The 19,316-nt window shown below is 35.7% G+C and overlaps 1 protein-coding gene across 1 annotated transcript in view; it reads right to left on the bottom strand.

Moving 5' to 3' along the window:
• Positions 1-19,316, bottom strand: part of IPO8 (importin 8) — a 71,791-nt gene that overhangs the window by 17,916 nt on the left and 34,559 nt on the right. The window contains exons 17-20 of the mRNA XM_058558570.1: positions 17,878-17,944; positions 13,109-13,234; positions 12,108-12,205; positions 9,039-9,134 (exon numbers count right to left, since the gene is read on the bottom strand). Coding sequence (XP_058414553.1) covers positions 9,039-9,134; positions 12,108-12,205; positions 13,109-13,234; positions 17,878-17,944 — 387 coding nt within the window. The remainder of the gene's footprint in view (positions 1-9,038; positions 9,135-12,107; positions 12,206-13,108; positions 13,235-17,877; positions 17,945-19,316) is intronic.

Genomic DNA, 19,316 nt, shown 5'->3' with positions numbered 1-19,316 from the left:
AATGGAGGCTAAAAGGCAGGGGGATGGCATATTTAAATTGCTGCAAGAAAAAAATTGTCAACCAAGAATTCAGCAAAGTGAATTTGCAAAACCGAAAGTGAAATAAAGACATTCTCAGAAAACAAAAACAGAATTCATTGCTAGCAGACCTACCTTACAAGAAATACCAAAGAAAGTTCTTCAGGCTGAAAGCAAATAACCCAGAAGGTAATTCAAACACACACGCGTGCGCACACACATACACGTACACATGCACACACACAAAGTTCCAGTTAAGGTAATTATGTAATTATAAAAAAGAGTAAAAACAGTATTTCTTTGATTTTCTTCTCTTAACTGTTTTAAAAAGCAACTGCACAAAATAACGTTAAAATTGAATTTTTGAGACTATAAAATATAGAAATGTAATATATTCAACATTAACAATACAAAGGAGATATGAGTAAGATTGTACTGGGGTAAGGAAATGACACCAGATGGTAACTCCAATCCACAAGAACAAATGAAGAGAACTGAGAAACAGTAAATAAGAAAGTTAATATAACCAACTCTATAAATATATACTTGGTTGTCTTTCTTTTCTTAGCTTCTTCAACAAACATAAAATTACAAAAAGTAGTAATTATAAACAATGTATTATTGGGTTTGTAACATATATACGTAATATATATAACAATAATAATACAAAAAGGGAGAAGAGGGAATAGAGCTACATAGGAGTAATGTGTCTCTCTCTCTCTAAAATTAAGTTACTCTAAATCTTAAGTAGATTCTGATAAGATAAAATGTATATGGTAAGCCCTAGAGCAACCACTAAGAAATTCTTTTTTAAATAGTGAAAAACACATTAAAGGGATTAAAATGTAACATTAGAAAAAAATTTTTTTTAAAGATTTTATTTATTTATTTATTTTCCCCCCCAAAGCCCCAGTAGATAGTTGTATGTCATAGCTGCACATCCCTCCAGTTGCTGTATGTGGGACACAGCCTCAGCGTGGCCAGAGAAGCGGCGCGTCGATGCGCGCCCGGGATCCAAACCCGGGCCGCCAGCAGCAGAGCGCGCGCACTTAACTGCCAAGCCACAGGGCGGGCCCAGAAAATATTTATTTAATTCAAAAGAAAGCAGTAAAGGAAGAATAGGGGAATAAAAAAGAATGAGACATATAAAAAATAAAATGACAGACTAAATCCACGTGTAACAATAATAACATTAAATGTGAATGGATTAAACAAAAGGCAGAGAATGTTGATTGGATAAAAAGATCCAACTATATGCTGTCCAACTATATGCCTATTAGTGTAGGGGCCTGCTCTGCCCACCAGCATGCCCCAGGAAGTCACGTGCCACCGGGAAGCACAGGCAGCCCACACTGGGGGTCGCCAGCAGCAGTCACACGCCAACTAAAATGAAAAATTCATTAGCGGGAATCAATAGCAGATTAGATGATACAGAAGAACAGATCAGCTATCTGGATGACAGAGTAGAGGAAATCACCTAAGCTAAACAGAAAAAAGAATTTTAAAAAGTGAGGATAGTTTAAGGGACCTCTGGGACATCAACAAGCATACTAACATTCGCATTATAGGTTTCCCAGAGGGAGAAGAGAGAAAGAAAGGGGCAGAGAACTTATTTGAAGAAATAATAGCTGAAAACTTCCCTAACCGGGGGAAATAAATATCCAAGTCCAGGAAACACAGAGAGTCCCAACAAAGATGACCCCAAAGAGCCCACACCAAGACACACAATAACTAAAATGTCAAGAATTAAAGACAAAGAAAGAATCTTAAAATCAGCAAGAGAAAAGCAATAAGTTTCATATAAGGGAACTCCCATAAGACTATCAGCTGACTTTTCAGCAGAAACCTTTTAGGCTAAAAGGCAGTGGCACAATATATTCAAAGTACTGAAAGAAAAAACCTACAACCAAGAATACTCTATTCAACAAGGTTATCATTCAGAATGGAAGAAGAGATAAAGAGTTTTCCACACAAGCAAAAACTGCAGGAGTTCATCACCACTAAACCAGCATTACAAGAAATGTTAAAGGGACTTCTTTTTTTTTCCCCCCAAAGCTCCAGTAGATAGTTGTATGTCATAGCTGTACATCCTTCTAGCTGCTGTATGTGGGATGTGGCCTCAGCATGGCCGGAGAAGCAGTGCGTCGGTGCACGCCTGGGATCCGAACCCGGGCCGCCAGCAGCGGAGCGCACACACTTAACTGCTAAGCCACGGGGCCGGCCCCGAAAGGGCCTTCTTTAAGCAGAAAAGAAAAGACCACAAATAGAAATAAGAAAATAGGGCCGGCCCCGTGGCTTAGCAGTTAAGTGCGCGCGCTCCGCTGCTGGCGGCCCGGGTTCGGATCCCGGGTGCACACCGACACACCGCTTCTCTGGCCATGCTGAGGCCGCGTCCCACATACAGCAACTAGAAGGATGTGCAGCTATGACATACAACTATCTACTGGGGCTTTGGGGGGGAAATAAATAAATTAAATTATAAAAAAAAAAAAAAAGAAAGAAATAAGAAAATAATCAAAGAAAAAAATTTCAGGCTGGCTGCATGGCTTAGTGGTTAAGTGAGCGCTCCGCCACTGGCGGCCCAGGGTTCGGATCCCGGGCATGCACCGACGCACCGCTTCTCCGGCCATGCTGAGGCCATGTCCCACACACAGCAACTAGAAGGATGTGCAACTATGACATACAACTATCTAATGGGGCTTTGGGGAAAAAAAACGAGGAGGATTGGCAATAGATGTTAGCTCAGAGCCAGTCTTCCTCAGCAAAAAGAGGAGGATTAGCACGGATGTTAGCTCAGGGCTGATCTTCCTCACAAAAAAACGAAAAAAATTTCACTGGTAAAGGCAAGCATATAGTAAAGGTAGTGGATCAACCACTTAGAAAGCTAGTATGAAAGTTAAAAGACAAAAGTACTAATATCATCTATATCTATAACAAGAGGTTAAGGGATATGCAAAATTAAAAGAGGTAAAATATGATGTCAAAAACATAAAACAGAGGAGGGAGGAGTAAAAATGCAGAGCTTTTAGAATGTGTTCAAACTTAAGAGACCATCAACTTAAAATAGACTGCTATATACACAGGTTGTTATATATGAACCTCATGGTAACTACAAACTAAAAACCCATAATAAATATACAGGAAATAAAGAGAAAAGAAACCAAATAACACTAAAGTCATCAAATCATGAAGGAAGAGAGTAAGAGAAAAAAGGAGTAGAGAAGAACTACAAAAACAACAGAAAACAATTAATAAAATGGCAGTAAGTACATACCTTAAAATAATTACTTTAAATGTAAATGGACCAAATGCTCCAATCAAAAGACATAGGGTGTCTGAATGAATAAAAAAACAAGACCCATATATATGCTGCCTATAAAAGACACACTTCAGATCTAAAGACACTCACAGACTGCAAGTGAAGAAATGGAAAAAGATATTCCATGCAAATGGAAACAAAAAGAAAGTTGGAGTAGTGATACATATGTCAGACAAAAAAGACATTAAAACAAAAACTGTAACAAGAGACAAAGAAGGGCATCACATAATGATAAAGGGAACAATGCAACAAGAGGATATAACACTTGTCAATATCTCTGTACCCAACACAGGAGCACCTAAATACATAAAGCAAATATTAACAGACATAAAAGGAGAAATAGACAGTGACACAGAATAGTAGGGGACTTCAGCATCCCACTTCCATCAGTGAATAGATCATCCAGACAGAAAATCAATAGAGAAACTTTGGCCTCAACACATTAGACCAGATGGACTTAATTAAAAAAACATTCCATCTTAAAACAGCAGAATACATGTTCTTTTTGAATGCACATGGAATATTCTCCAGGACAGACCACATTAGGCTACAAAACAAGTCTCAATAAATTTAAGAAGACTGAAATCTTATCAAGCATCTTTTCCAACCACAACAGTATGAAATTAGAAATCAAATACAAGAAGAAAACTGGAAAAAACACAAACATATGGAAGCTAAACAACATGCTACTAAACAATCAATGGGTCAATGAAGAAATCAAAGAGGAATCAAAAAATATCTTGAGACAAATGAAAACAGAAACACAACAGTCCAAAGTCTATGGGACACAGCAAAAGCAGTTCTAAGTGGGAAGTTTATGGCAATACAGGCCTATCTCAAGAAACAAGAAAAACCTTAATCAAACATTCTAACTTTACACCTAAAGGAAGTAGAAAAGGAAGAACAAACAGAGCCCAAATTTAGTAGAAAGAAGGAAATAATAAAGATCAGAGCAGAAATAAATGAAACAGAGACTAAAAACACAATAGAAAAGATCAATGAAATTAAGAGCTGGTTCTTTGAAAAGATAAACAAAATTGATGAACCATTAGCCAGACCCATCAAGAAAAACAGAGAGGTGGGGCCCGGCCAGTGGTGTAGCAGTTAAATTCACGTGCTCTGCTTTGGTAGTCCAGGGTTCGCAGGTTCGGATACCAGATGCAGACCTACGCACTGATTATCAAACCATGCTGTGGCAGAGTCCCATATAAAGTAGAGGAAGATGGGCATGGATGTTAGCCCAGGGCCAATCTTCCTCAGTAAAAAAGAGGAGGATTGGCAACACATGTTAGCTCAGGGCTAATTTTCCTCAAAAAAAAGAGAGAGGGCTCAAATAAATAAAACCAGAAATGAAAGAGAAGTTACACCTGACACCACAGAAATAAAAAAGATCATAAGAGATTATTACAAACAATTATACACCAACAAATTGGACAACATAGGAGAAATGGATAAATTCCTAGAAATATACAATCTTCTAAAACTGAATCAGGAAGAAACAGAAAATCTGAACAGACTGATTACTAGTAATGAAATTGACTCAGGAATCAAAAAACTCCCAAGAAACAAAAGTCCAGGACCAGATGGCTTCATAGGTGAATTCTACCAAACATTTAATGAAGAGTTAATACCTATCCTTCTCCAACTATTCCAAAAAACTTAAAGAAGGATTGCTCCTAAACTCATTCTGTGAAGCCAGCATTACCCTGATATCAAAACCAGACAAAGACATCATAAAAAAAGAAAATTATATGCCAATATCCCTGAAGGACATAGATGCAAAAATCCTCAACAAAATATTAGCAAACCAAATTCAACAATACATCAAAAGGATCATATACCATGATCAAGTGGGATTTATTCCAGGGATGCAAGGATGTTTCAATATCTGCAAATTAATCAACATGATACACCATATTAACAAAACAAAGAAGAACATCATATGATCATCTCAATAAATGCATAAAAAGCATTTGACACAATTCAACATCCACTTATGATAAAAACTCTCAACAAAGTAGGTATAAAGGGAACATACCTCAACATAACAAAGGCCATATATGACAAACCCACAGCTAACATCATACTCAAGGGTGAAAAGCTGAAAGCTATTCTTCTAAGATAAGGAACAAGACAAGAATGCCCACTCTCATTCAACACACTATTGGAAGTCCTAGCTACAGCAATCAGACAAGAAAAAGAAATAAAAGACATCTAAATCGGAGTGAAGAAGTAAAACTGTCACTATCTGCAGATGACATGATACTATACATAGGAAGCCCTAAAGACTCTACCAAAAAACTATTAGAACTAAAAAATGAATTCAGTAAAGTTGCAGGATACAAAACAAATATACAAGAATCAGTTGCATTTCTATACACTAACAACAAACTATCAGAAAGAGAAATTAAGAAAACAACCCCATTTACAATGACATCAAAAAGAATAAAATACTTAGGAATAAATTTAACCAAGGAAGTGAAAGACCTGTACATTGAAAACTATGACACTGATGAAAGAAACTGAATATGACCCAAATAAATGGAAAAATATACAGTGCTCATGAATTAGAATTAATATTGTTAAAACATCCATACTACCCAAAGCAATCTGCAGATTCAATGCAATCCCTATTAAAATACCAATGGCATTCTTCACAGAACTAGAAAAAAAAATCCTAAAATTTGTATGGAACCACAAAAGACCCTGAATAGCCAAAGCAATTTTGAGAAAGAAGAACAAAGCTGGAAGTATCATGTTCCCTGATTTCAAACTACACTACAAAGCTATACTAATCAAAAGAGTATGGTACTGGCACAAAAACACACACATAGATAAATGGAAAAGAATAGACATCCCAGAAATAAACCCATGCCTATATGGTCAGTTAATCTACAATAAAGAAGGCAAGAATATACAATGGGGAAAAAACAGTCTATTCAATAAATGTTGTTGGGAAAACTGGACAGATACATGCAAAAGAATAAAACTGGACCATTTTCTTACACCATATACAAAAATAAACTCAAAACGGATTAAAGACTTAAATGTAAGAACTGAAACCATAGAACTCCTAGAAGAAAACAGGTAGTAAACTCTTTGACATTGGTCTTGGCAATATTTTTTTGGATATGTGTCCTCAGGCATGGGCAACAAAAGCGAAAATGAACAAATGGGACTACATCAAACTAAAAAGCTTTTGCACAGCGAAGGAAACCAATAACAAAACAAAAAAGCAACCTACTGCATGGGAGAATATATTTGCAAATGATATATCTGATAAGGGGTTAATATCCAAAATACATAAAGAACTCATGCAATTCAATATCAAAAAACAAACAATGTGATTAAAAAATGGGCAGAGGACCTGAAAAGACATTTTTCCAAAGAAGACATACAGACGGCCAACAGGTATATGAAAAGGTGCTCAACATCACTAAATGCAATCAGGGAAATCCAAATCAAAACCACAATGAGATATCACCTCACATCTATCAGAATGTCTATTATGAAAAAGACTAACAAGTGCTGACAAGGATGTGGAGAAAAGGGAACCCTTTGCACTGTTGGTGGGAATGTAAACTGGCGCAACCACTATGAAAACAACATGGAGGTTCCTCAAAAAATTAAAAACAGAACTACCATACCATCCAGCAACACCACTTTTAGGTATTTATCCAAAGAAAACAAAAACAAAAACAAAAGATATATGCACCCCTACGTTCTCTGCAGCATTAATTACAATAGCCAAGATACAGAGGCAATCTAAGTGTCCATCGATAGATGAATGGATAAAGAAGATGTAGTATATATATACAACGGAATATTAGCCATAAAAAAGAATGAAATCCTGCCATCTGCTACAATATAGATGGACATAGAGGGTATCACGCTAAGTTAAATAAGCCAAACAGAGAAAGAAGAATACCGTATGATTTCACTTATATGTGGAATCTAAAAAAACAAAACAAATGAACAAACAAAACAAAACAGAAACAGACTCACAGATACAGAGAACAAATTGCTGGTTGCCAGAGGAGAGGCGGATGGTAGGATGGTCAAAATAGGTGAAGGGGATTAGGAGGCACAAACTTCCAGTCATAAAATAAATAAGCCATGGGGATGTAATGTACAGCATAGGGAATACAGTCAACAATATTGTAATAACTTTATATGATGATAGGTGATTACTAGTCTTATCAGGGTGATCATTTTGTAATGTATATAAATGTTAAATGACTATGTTGTACATCTGAAACTAATAAAATACAGTATGTCAACTATATTTAAATTAAAAAAAAACATTATGCTAAGTGAGAGAAGTCAGTCACAAAGATGACATATGATTCTATTTATATGAAATGTCTAGGACAGGCAAACCTATAGAAAAAGAAAATAGAATAATGGTTGCCCAGGGCTGGGGGTGTGTTAAGGGAAAATGAGGAGGGACTACTAAGGGTACAGAGTTTTTTGCAAGATACTAACGAAACGTTCCAAAATTGATTGTGGTAATAGTTGCACAATTCTGTGATTATATTAAAAACCATTGAAGTATACACTCTAAATAGGTGAATTGTATGGTATGTGAATTATATCTCAATAAAGCTGTTATAAAAAAATACATGGAGCAAAAATTACAGAACTGAAAGAAAAAAGAGACAACTCCACAGTTTTACTTGAACAATTCAATACTTTTCTCAGTAACTGAACATCATACCACAATTGTATCAAAACTGAACTAATCTTATTGAAAATCTATAATATTTTTTAAACTGGTAAAAAGAAACTTTTTTCTTTTTTGCACAGTACCTTCATTTCTGGTTAAAAAAGCTATCTAGGAATATTTCAATAGCATACACAAAAACAAAGGAAAAATGCAAATCTCTGGGAATCCAACTGAGTAGAATTTACACATTTATCTTCTTTAAGATTTGCTTGGGGCTGGCCCCGTGGCTTGGCGGTTAAGTGCGCACACTCCGCTACTGGCGGCCCAGGTTCGGATCCTGGGCGCGCACCAACGCACCGCTTGTCCGGCCATGCTGAGGCCACGTCCCACATACAGCAACTAGAAGCATGTGCAGCTATGACATACAACTATCTACTGGGGCTTTGGGGAAAAAAAAAAAAAAAGGAGGCGGATTGGCAATAGATGTTAGCTCAGAGCCAGTCGTCCTCAGCAAAAAAGAGGAGGATTAGCACGGATGTTAGCTCAGGGCTGATCTTCCTCACAAAAAAAAAAAAAAAAAGATTTGCTTGATAGCCCCTTAATTACAGTCATGTGTTGCTTAATGACAGGGATACTTTCTGAGAAATGCGTCATTAGGTGATTTCATCATTGTGCGAACATCATAGAGTATACTTACACAAACTTAGATGGTATAGCCTATTATACACCTAGGCTCTATGGTACTAATCTTATGGGACCACCATCATATATGTGGTCCATCACTGACCAAAACATCATTTTGCGGTGCATGACTGTATTACATACTTTTCCTATGTTATCTCTTTCTCAGCTAGAATGAAAGGTACAATTTCCAAATTGAGTATTTCTCTTTGTCACTTAAGTAGGATTTGCACCAGCAAGCACAAACTATAGGCTACCTTTTTAATTTTCCATCATAATATAAACAAAATGTCAATCAGGCCCGTAAATTTTAAATGTAAAAATCAAGTATGGCGCTTTCCATACATATATTACCTGATCAATTCCCCTTCCTTTGCACTGAAGAATGATGACTTCAAGAAGTTTGGCTGCATGACATTCTGCATCTTCTCCTGCATCTCCACATAGTACCTACAGTAATTACATTAGCTCAGCAGTGAATGCATTTGCATAGAATTTAATCGAGTCCACATGAAGCAAACAGCCCATAAAAATTCAGCCATTAGAATCACAGCTTTGCTTGCTTTGTAAGTTTACCTTGCCAACCCAAAGAAGGAAGGTCAAAATAAAGTCCATCTAACTTCTTTATCTACTCTAACTCCTCATAAGCAGTAATAATACACTTAATTAACTTGGGATTAATAAAGTAGGCTACATGAGTTAACTGTCTATATAAACAAAGCTTCCATTTAAAGGCACCAAAACAACAAAACAATAAAATGAAATCAAAAGAGAACAAAATAATCTTCTTTTTAAACAATGAAACAAATCCTGTATTTTTCTGTTCCTTTTGAATTCTGGTCTATGTGTACCCATTTTTTTCATAATAATAACCATAATTTAATATTATACATCTTTTAATTTCCCCACATGGACTTTATAATTAAAAATATTTTCCATGAACATAACTATTTAGGACTATACAGTACTGCAGCAGATGAATATAACAAAGTTTACCAGACTCTCCTCCTATTGTCAATTCTGTATTTTCACTATTATAAACAATTTTACAATGCACATGTTCATACATAAAATTTAAAATAAGGTTGCTTTATAATAAGGTTCCCAGAAGAGAGATTCATAGAGTAGAGGCATGCCTATATTAGAAATTAAGAAATATGGAAACATTAATAAGAATTCAAACACAAGACATAAGAAAAAGAACAGACAATACAAAGAATAAAAGTGAGACAGAAATTTAAAATATAGACAAAAAGAGGTAACACAGAAAAACCAAAAACAGATTCATTGAAAAAAGACTTAATGAAGTTGACAACTTTTGTCAAAATTATTTTTAAAAAGCAAAATTGAAACACATTAGGAATGAAAGAGACATAAATACAGATAAGAGACAACAAATAAGAGAATACTATATTGCTTATATAGCTGAAAACTTAGAGGAATGGGACAATTTCCTAGACAAATACAGCTTAAGAAAACGGAATAAAAAAGAAATTCCAGATAAAGATGATAGGTTAAACACTCCCATTTAATTTTATTCCTTCCCAAAAGGCCATTAAAATGAGAGTAAAGAGATTTTAGAGGCATATATCCACAAAGACAGAGAAAAGGAAAAAAGAGAGAGCTATAAAATTTTGAAAGCTGGGAAACAGATGGATGGGTGAGCGGCATCTCAAGCAGGTAGCTGGCAAAGCTAAGAGTCAACCCTGTTTGCATTACTTTAACACTCTCCCTCTGGGGCAGCATATCTGGATCTATATGTGAATGGGCTCTGGAACCAGAATGCCTTGGTTCAAACTCCAGCTCCACCACTAACTAGCTGTGTTTTTAGAAAAGTACTTAGTCTCTGTGTCTTACTCTTCCCATCTGTAAAAGGAGTATAATAATATACTTATGTTGTGAGATTACATGATACAGAAGGAAAAAAAGTCACTCTCTTTTTTGAAAATTGCATTTACTTGGTTTTTTTTGTTTGTTGGTTTTGGGGTTTTTCCCCGCCAAAAGGAGAAACAAAATATATTTCAGTCATTTAAACAAGGAGCTCTGGAGCCAGACTCCCTGGGTTCAAATGTGGCTCCAACACGTAATAGCTATGTGACTTAGGACAATTTATTAAACATCAGGCACAATGCAAGAAATTGTGCCTCAGTTTCCTCTTTGACAAAAAGGTGATACCTGCCTCATAATGTTGTAAAGATTAAATAAGTTAATATTGATAAAGTGCTTAGGAAATACCTGGTATACAGTAAGAGTTCAATAAGTATTAGCTATTATTAAAACTAAGAATACGAAATATATCTTAATTACTTGATAAGTATAAAGACATCATCGTGAATATCACTTTTACTCTATCTGCTATAACACATAGCAGCTGCCAGTTACCAATGGACTATGTAGGACTGCAATGTTTTCTACTTGTTGCTTTCTCCTTCCCTTTCCCTCACTAGCAGCTGTCTCTATAACTTATGAAAAAACTGAAGACTGCAAGTCGATTATGATTTAACAAGCTGGGTTATTACAGACCTAATGAATCTTCAAAAATCATGATTCTACTCCTTTAGTTTATATGATGAAACTTACAGACTTCCCAAAATCTCCCAGGCTCTTTATAACTGCACTGAGACCTAAATCAGATACACTGATTATCATTTCAAAGCTCTTAGATCCCGGGACACCTCTCTTCTGGTGAGGAAAATAGGTTGTACGCTTGCTGTTTTACTCCCAACTCCAAGGTCAAACTTAGGTTTCTGGCTATTTGAGCTGTCTTAAATTTGCCAGCTCTATGCAATATAGTTTTACATTGATGTACATACCTATATTCACCTAAAGAAGAAGGAAAACATTATTTAGTCATCAATGACTCCAAGATATAACCAATAGAGGGCCAGATCTAACCTGTGACAAAGATAACACAGTAGACAATGTTTGTCTTTAAACATAACAGTAGCCATTATGTGGCTTATAAACTATCCTGTATTGAGCTAAATGATGTTGTTTTTCCAACTATTCCAATTTTTTGTTTTATGTTATTTATGTTTAAATTACCTATACCTAGTGGCTTCCAATATATACATTCAATTAAAAGAAAAATCAATGATTGAAAAATTGTACTATCTTCCTAGCCCTTTTATTTAAATCAAGTGGCAAGTTTGCATTTTTGAAAAAACATGAGGAAAATTATTTACCCTAAACATTATAAAGTACACAGCTATAAAAGTGGCAAACATTTCTTAAGCACAACACACAATATGAAATGTTCAAATTTCAATTCCAAACTCCATTTGAAAATACAAAATGGCAAATATATGTTGCTGAAGGCAATACAGAACTCAATGTATAAGAAACAAATTGAAAAGGTGTCCCGAAGTAAAACACTCAAACATTAGTAAGAACCATTACGACAATTGATTAGGACATGCTTACCTTTCTACACATTGTAAAAAGTATTTCTAAGTGCTTTGGGTTTGATAATAAAGTATTTGTATCTATTGTCACATAATTATGCAGGAGAGGCATCATGTCTGGAAAAAGATTCAAAATCCCAATGAGACTTGAGTAACAGGAGTAGAAATAAGTTATTCCCACTGAAACCACATTTCTGTAGCACTCAGACATTATTATCTTCCCTTGCAACCACAAAATGCTAGAAACGAAAGTGATAAATCTGCCATTTTATAGATGAGAAAAATGTAGAACAGAAAGATTAAAATGCTCATCATTTATTACAGTAATTGTTCTGAATTTTCTTTTTTTTTTTTTTATGAGAAAGATTAACCCTGAGCTAACATCTGTTGCTAATCCTCCTCTTTTTGCTGAGGAAGATTGGCCCTAGGCTAACATCCATGCCCATCTTCCTCTACTTAATATATTGGACACATGCCACAGCACAGCTTGATAAGCGGTACATAGGTCCGCCGAAGCAGAGCACGCAAACCTGACCACCATGCTACCAGGCCAGGCCCTGAATTTTCTCTTTTGTCTCCATAGCACTTATCACCATCTGACATACTGTATATTTTCTTGCTTGTCTGTGTTTCCCACCTGCCCTCCTCCTCACACTAGAACGGAAGCATCAAAAGAGCAACGGCTCTATTTTGTTCACTGCTGCATTGCCGCATTGCTGAGCTTAGAACAGTGCTTGGAATATAGTCAGTATTCAGAAAACATTAATTGAATTCATGTACGGATATATGCTCTGATTGCAAACTAATTTAAGATACAATAGGAAATACAGTCTCCCTCCTATTGTCTATATTCCTAGAGCTGAAAAACACTGCTACAATAGCACTACCCTTTACTCGACAGGGAAATAAGAACAATTAATTTTGGATAGTACTGAAATAGTATATGCCTTTATGTCAAGTGTCAAAGGAAATAACATCTAGACACAGAAAAGCAAAAATGTTACATGGTCAAAGTCATACCTGTAAAGTATTCAAAACAATCCTGCTGAAAAACCTCATATAATATACCTAGAAGCTGCCACATTTGAGGAGAAATACCATGGCAGGTTAAACTATATGCCAGGGAAAGGATTTCTTCATAGAATTCTAGAAAGAAGAAAATCTCGAGTTAGAACAGTAGGAAATAGCAAAAATTAAACACAAAGACCACACAGAGGAGGATTGAGGCTATGCACTCATGCATATTCCTCTTATCTCTAACGTGCTTCTGAGCATCCCTTTCTCAGCATTCACATCTTCAGCTACATATATTTACTACCTTCCATTTCTTACCAAGGTCTGCCCTCCACTCAGCAAGACAAGGCAAAGATTAGTTTTTACTAAACTTACTTACAATACTGAAAAAAACATTTAATATTTTGTAATATATAAAATATAGTTTATGCTTATAAAACTATATTATAAATGCATACAAGAAGGAATAGATTATCATATTCTCTCATGCACAGAATTTTTAATTTATAAATAATTAATATTCTTTGGAAAGCTTAATTAAGCTAGACTAAAATATCTGCTTGTCTCACATATTTTTACAAACTATATACTGGACAATATTGTGTCAATTTACAAAACTTGTAAAATTTTTTGTGTGTGTGTGAGGAAGATCGGCCCTGAGCTAATATCTGCCAATCCTCCTCTTTTTGTTGAGGAAGACTGGCCCTGGGCTAACATCCCTGCCCATCCTCCTCTACTTTATATGGGACGCCGCCACAGCATGGCTTAACAAGGGGTGCACTGGTGCGCGCCCGGGATCCAAACAGGCGAACCCCGGGCCACTGCAGCAGAGCCTGCACACTTAACTGCTTGCACCACCCAGGCTGGCCCCCAAAACTTGTAAAATTTGTACAGTATTTTTAAATTTACCTCAAGACAATAATACCCACTATAAAGCAGAAGAGCCCAAAGGGAATGTTCTTGTATTTGCACATTTGTTTATTATTACCCTCAGTCAAAATTATATCTAAACATACAATCAGAAAACACAAACCTCAATACAAACACTACAAATAATTCCTACCATGTCACTGAGTAAAAAAGTCTAACTTCAAAGGTTTTTTTCCCCCTCTTACTAAATAAACTAATATTCACACTGGAAGGCTGAATCAAGTTTTTTTCTGTAACATTATTTAAAACTTAATATATTCAAAAGCTAGTAATACAGATATTTGCCTTACTGAAAGCAAAATATGATGTAAATGATGGATATTGGGAAATAATTTGTGATGTAAGACAATCACTTGAAAAACAACAAATTACGTGAAAATAAAATTCTGAAAGTTCTGTTCATCATTACCCCATGTTGGAAGATAAGGAAAGGAGAACAAACGCCACTTCCTAACGTGAAGATAGACAAGGGGCCCAGTGTTTCCTTTCACGTGTGCATGCCCTGGCCAGCAGATGCTCAAGACCAAGACATTGAAACTTGAGGGAGACGAGACACTAGAAGGCACAAAGCTGTTACAGACTGTTTTTTGTGGCTGTGTTGGAGTCCGAACTGTGGTGGGCAGCAGTCTAGGACCCAGTGTTAACAAAGGCAGCACTGGCCTTCTAAGCAGACCGTTTCTATGGCAGAATCCTGGCTGGCTCTGGCCAACTCCAGTCTTCCCTCTGATTCAGTCAGCTACCAAATATCCTTCCACCAAATTCCATTTATGCTCCACTGACCAGAAGTTATTTCAATTATTCCAACTAAGAAGACTGACTGTTAGGGTAAGAAGCTTTTACTAACTTTGACTTCCTGCGTAAGATAAAGAAGTTAAATCACTAATAGCTAAGCCTGGCTTCTAATAATAAATAAAATTTTATGAGTAAATTATCAAGAAAACAGGCAAAGGAGGGAGGGAAAGTGGGACAATGGAAAGAGCCTGGACCATGGACACAAACGTGGTCAGACTGCTGTGGTGGGACTCCTGGAATAACAGATTCAGCCCAGGACATCTTCTAGAACAAGTATATATATATATATATATATATATATATATATATATATATATATATATATATATATATATATTTTATAAGGAAGATCAGCCCTGGGCTAACATCTGATGCCAAGCCTCTTTTTGCTGAGGACGATTGGCCCTGGTCTAACATCCATGCCCATGTTCCTCTACTTTATATGGGATGCCGTCACAGCCTGGCTCAACAAGCAGTGCATTGGTGCACGCCCGGGATCCGAACCGGCAAACCCCGAGCTGCCACAGCGGAGCCCGCGCACTTAACCCCTTGCGCCACCGGGCAGCCCCTAGAACAAGTATTTTTAATCTGAGATCCTATATGGCCAAATATTCATTCAAAAAGGGCTATTAACATTACTCATCATAGCTCAAAACATAAGCGAGATCATCCATCACCCTGGGACTACAGATGGGATATTAGATGAGACAGGCAATTGGAACCATGACTTTCTCCTCCGCCCACTGAACCCAAGAAAGAGGTTCCTTTCCTTTTCTTAACATCTACACGTTGCTCAAACCTAACAGCTGGTGTAGGTAGATTACAGAAGGTTGGTATAAACTATTTCCCTTTGCCTTACTTCACAGTTTCCTCCTCGAGATCACTTTACTTTAAATTTAAATGGAGAATTTTCAGTTAAAATCTTTTCCATGAATAAGGACATAAGTGAATATATTCTTTTCAGTTTATCACCTTCCCAATTTTAACATCTTCTCCAATGACAATACAGTAGTCCCTCCCTTATCCGAGGTTTCACTTTCCGAGGTTTCAGTTACCCATGGTCAACCGAGGTCCGAAAATATTAAACGGAAAATTCCAGTAATAAACAATTTATAAGTTTTAAATCTGGAGCCATCCCTCTCTGTCCTGCCCGGGATGTGAATCATCCCTTTGTCCAGCGTATCCACACCATATAGGCTACCTGCCTGTTAGTCACTTAGCAGCCGTCTGAGTTATCAGATAGACTGTCGCAGCATTGCAGTGCTTGTGTTCAAGTAACCCTCATTTTACTTAATAATGGCCCCAAAGCACAACTTTATTATTAGTTATTGTTGCTAATCTCTTTCTGTGCCTGACTTATAAATTAAACTTTATCATAGGTATGTAACTATAGGAAAAAACGTAGTACATATAGGGTTTGGTGCTATCTGTGGTTTCAGGCATCCACTGGGGATCTTGGAAAGTATCCTCCGCAGATAAGGGGGGACTACTGTAATATTTCAAGATCCTGAAAAGTATAGATAAGTAATCACAAAATAATTCTTGCTGCTACCTAGCAGAAGAAAAGCAAATAATTGTAATTCTAGAGCATGTAAGCAATTGAAAGATGAAAAACTTCTCTGCCTTCCTTTTTAAATGCATTTCAAGTATACAATCATTTTTATATCCCTTTTCCTGTGTCTTGGTACAATACTCAAATAATTCCAAAAATATCCTTACTTGCCTAATCTTTATACAAATTGATGTTTTACTAAAAAAAATGGTTTTCTTTGGGGGCTCTAAGGAGTAAAGTAAAACAAGACTCCAATCATCTCACATACATCACTCTGTTTATTAGTGTAGCACTTTCATTAAAAATTCCTTTGGTTTCTATGACAGGAAAGGGCTTAAAAAATTAGTCACCTAATTTCCTGCAACTAGTGACTATTCTTTTCTGGCTACTAGATTATGGTGTCTGTTTTGCATTTGCTCTGGTAAGAAAGGAAAGAAAGGAGCGTGTATCCAGGGATCCTATTCGCAGAGAGTACCTCCAAGTCACTGTTTTCACCTGCATGAGAATCATCTTGAATACTTGGTAAAAATGCAGATTCCTGGGCACTGCCTCAAACTAAGAATCAGAATCTCTGGGCTTACGTTCCAGGAATCTTCATCTTAACTAGCTCCTCAGTGATTCCTATGCACACCAAAGTTTGAGAACTACTGCTTCATAGCAATGACTTCAAAAGTAAGGGGCATGTACCCTAGGCAGTGTGCAAGATAATCCACTGAGATGGCAGAAAACTGTATTAGAACACTTTATACACATACTTTTCATCTCATCCTTTTACATTTCTATTTTTATGCATGTAAACACAGTATAATAACATATGCATATTGCCTATAAATATATATTCAAATATTATTCACATATATTAGAAGTACATGTACAATTTCTTACTAATTGGGTGAATGATAAAAAGTTTGGGGACAACTGCTCTTAAGCATTAACAGGCTTTTCTTGCATCTTTCTACCTACATACTATATAGGTTGCACCTCCCTCATGTCCAAATGACTTGGGGCTGACATCTTCAAAATGCTTGGATATTAGATACTTAGGGAAAAGCAGCCTTCCCTACAAATTCCCATCAGTTTATAACATCTAGCATTAGTTACAAATTCTATTCAGAAGTCAGGCACTATAATAGATAACAGAACAACAATTAATTCACACTTCTAATAAGACATAGGCCTATCATTTCACATTTTTCAATCTCAGATTAAAGTAACCTCACCTGAACCTCATCCTAGTTCATTTCTAAAAACGTAAAATTTAAAATTTTCTGCCCTTTAAAAATTCCAAGACCAAAAATTCTTAATTGGATGCATTGTTTATCTTTAAATGAAAATACAGATATCTAATATTAGAAAGTATATCTAAAAATTAAAGAGAATGCAATCTTCTCTTTCTCTAAATTGTCCATCTTGTTGAATTTAAAGGGCTGAAAATTCACTGGAAGTTCATCAAATTTTTTAAAATTCTCAATGTACCTTTCTACTCAACCTGTGAACTTACCAATTACATGTTTCTGTAAAACAAGATCAATGATCCGTAGACAGATATTCTCTAACTGCTGCGTAACCTAAAGACAAATTTTAAAATTCATCATGAGAACCCTTAAGTTAATCTATAATTTCAATAGTATCCCAATAAAAATACCAACAGGACTTTTTTAAGAAGAGAAATTGACAAATGAATTCTAAAGTTCATGTGAAAAATTAAACATGCAAGAATACCAGAAAATTCTGAAAAGTAAACTAATGATGGAAATAGAAGTTATATCTATAATAAAATTACAAATTAGATTAGTTCCTTACCTCATATTTTATACCAAAATAAATTCCTAATGGATCAAAGATTTCAATGTGAAGACTTAAACCATAAAAAATACTAGAAGAAATAAAAAGAATTTGGGGATAAGCCTGAAGAGGGAAAATAACTCAGAGCCCAGAAACCAGAAATGAATATATTGAGCCACTTGGCTTCAAAAATTAAAAATTTCTGCATAGGGTAGGGAGAACTCAAGGTGAAGATAAATGAAAAATTGAGTGAAATATTTTCAAATGGTACCACAGACAAAGATAAAATTCCCCTCACATGAAATCAAATCAACAGAAGAAAGGCAAAGGTTATAAAAAAGAAATATAAATGGATCTTAAGCTTATAAAAAGAAGTTCATTCTAATACATAATAAGAGTACAAATTCTAAGCACAAGATTAACACTTTTCACCTATCAGAATGGCAATGATCAAAAAAGTAGGGGCTGTACACTGATCTGGGGAGTGTAAATTGGTATATTCTGTGAAGGACAAGTTAGCAATATGCTTCAAACTTACTCATACACATATCCTTTGACCCAGCAATTCTACTTCAAGGAATTTGCCCTCCAGATACATTATTACGTGTGCAAAACGACAGGGGAAAGGTCATTCACTGTAGCAGTGTTTGTGATTACTAACAACCAAATGTCCATTTAACAAGGGATAGTTAAATTACATCCATTAACAAAGGACTGGTTAAATAAACTTGATATATCACACAAAGGGGTATTACGCAACTATTAAAAATACGTAATTTGATTGACTAATGTGGAAGGATCACCAAGATATATTAAGTAAAAAATATCTGATGAAAACTGTATGCTATTGTTTTCATTAAAGAAAAATACACATACTCATTTTTTGCTTGGATATTTATAATAGAAAAATCTCTGGAAGAATACAAAAAACCTGGTAAAGGAGCTACCTCCTGACAGGAGAATTAGACAACTGCGGAGCTGAGTGAGAAGGGGAAATTTCACTGAAAATCTTTTCACACTTTTTGAATTTTTCAACATACATTTGTACCAAATATTTTTTAAATAAGTAAAAAGTAAAATCCAGTATGGGTTACATTTTTCATCTAAATACCCTATTTTGACTTTCGAGCATATTCTTTTAATATTCAATCTAAA

Source organism: Diceros bicornis, chromosome 17 (genome assembly GCF_020826845.1).
Source record: "Diceros bicornis minor isolate mBicDic1 chromosome 17, mDicBic1.mat.cur, whole genome shotgun sequence".
NCBI lineage: Eukaryota > Metazoa > Chordata > Mammalia > Perissodactyla > Rhinocerotidae > Diceros > Diceros bicornis.
Note: the sequence above shows the minus strand (reverse complement) of the source record. Positions and strands in the feature narration are given on the sequence as shown.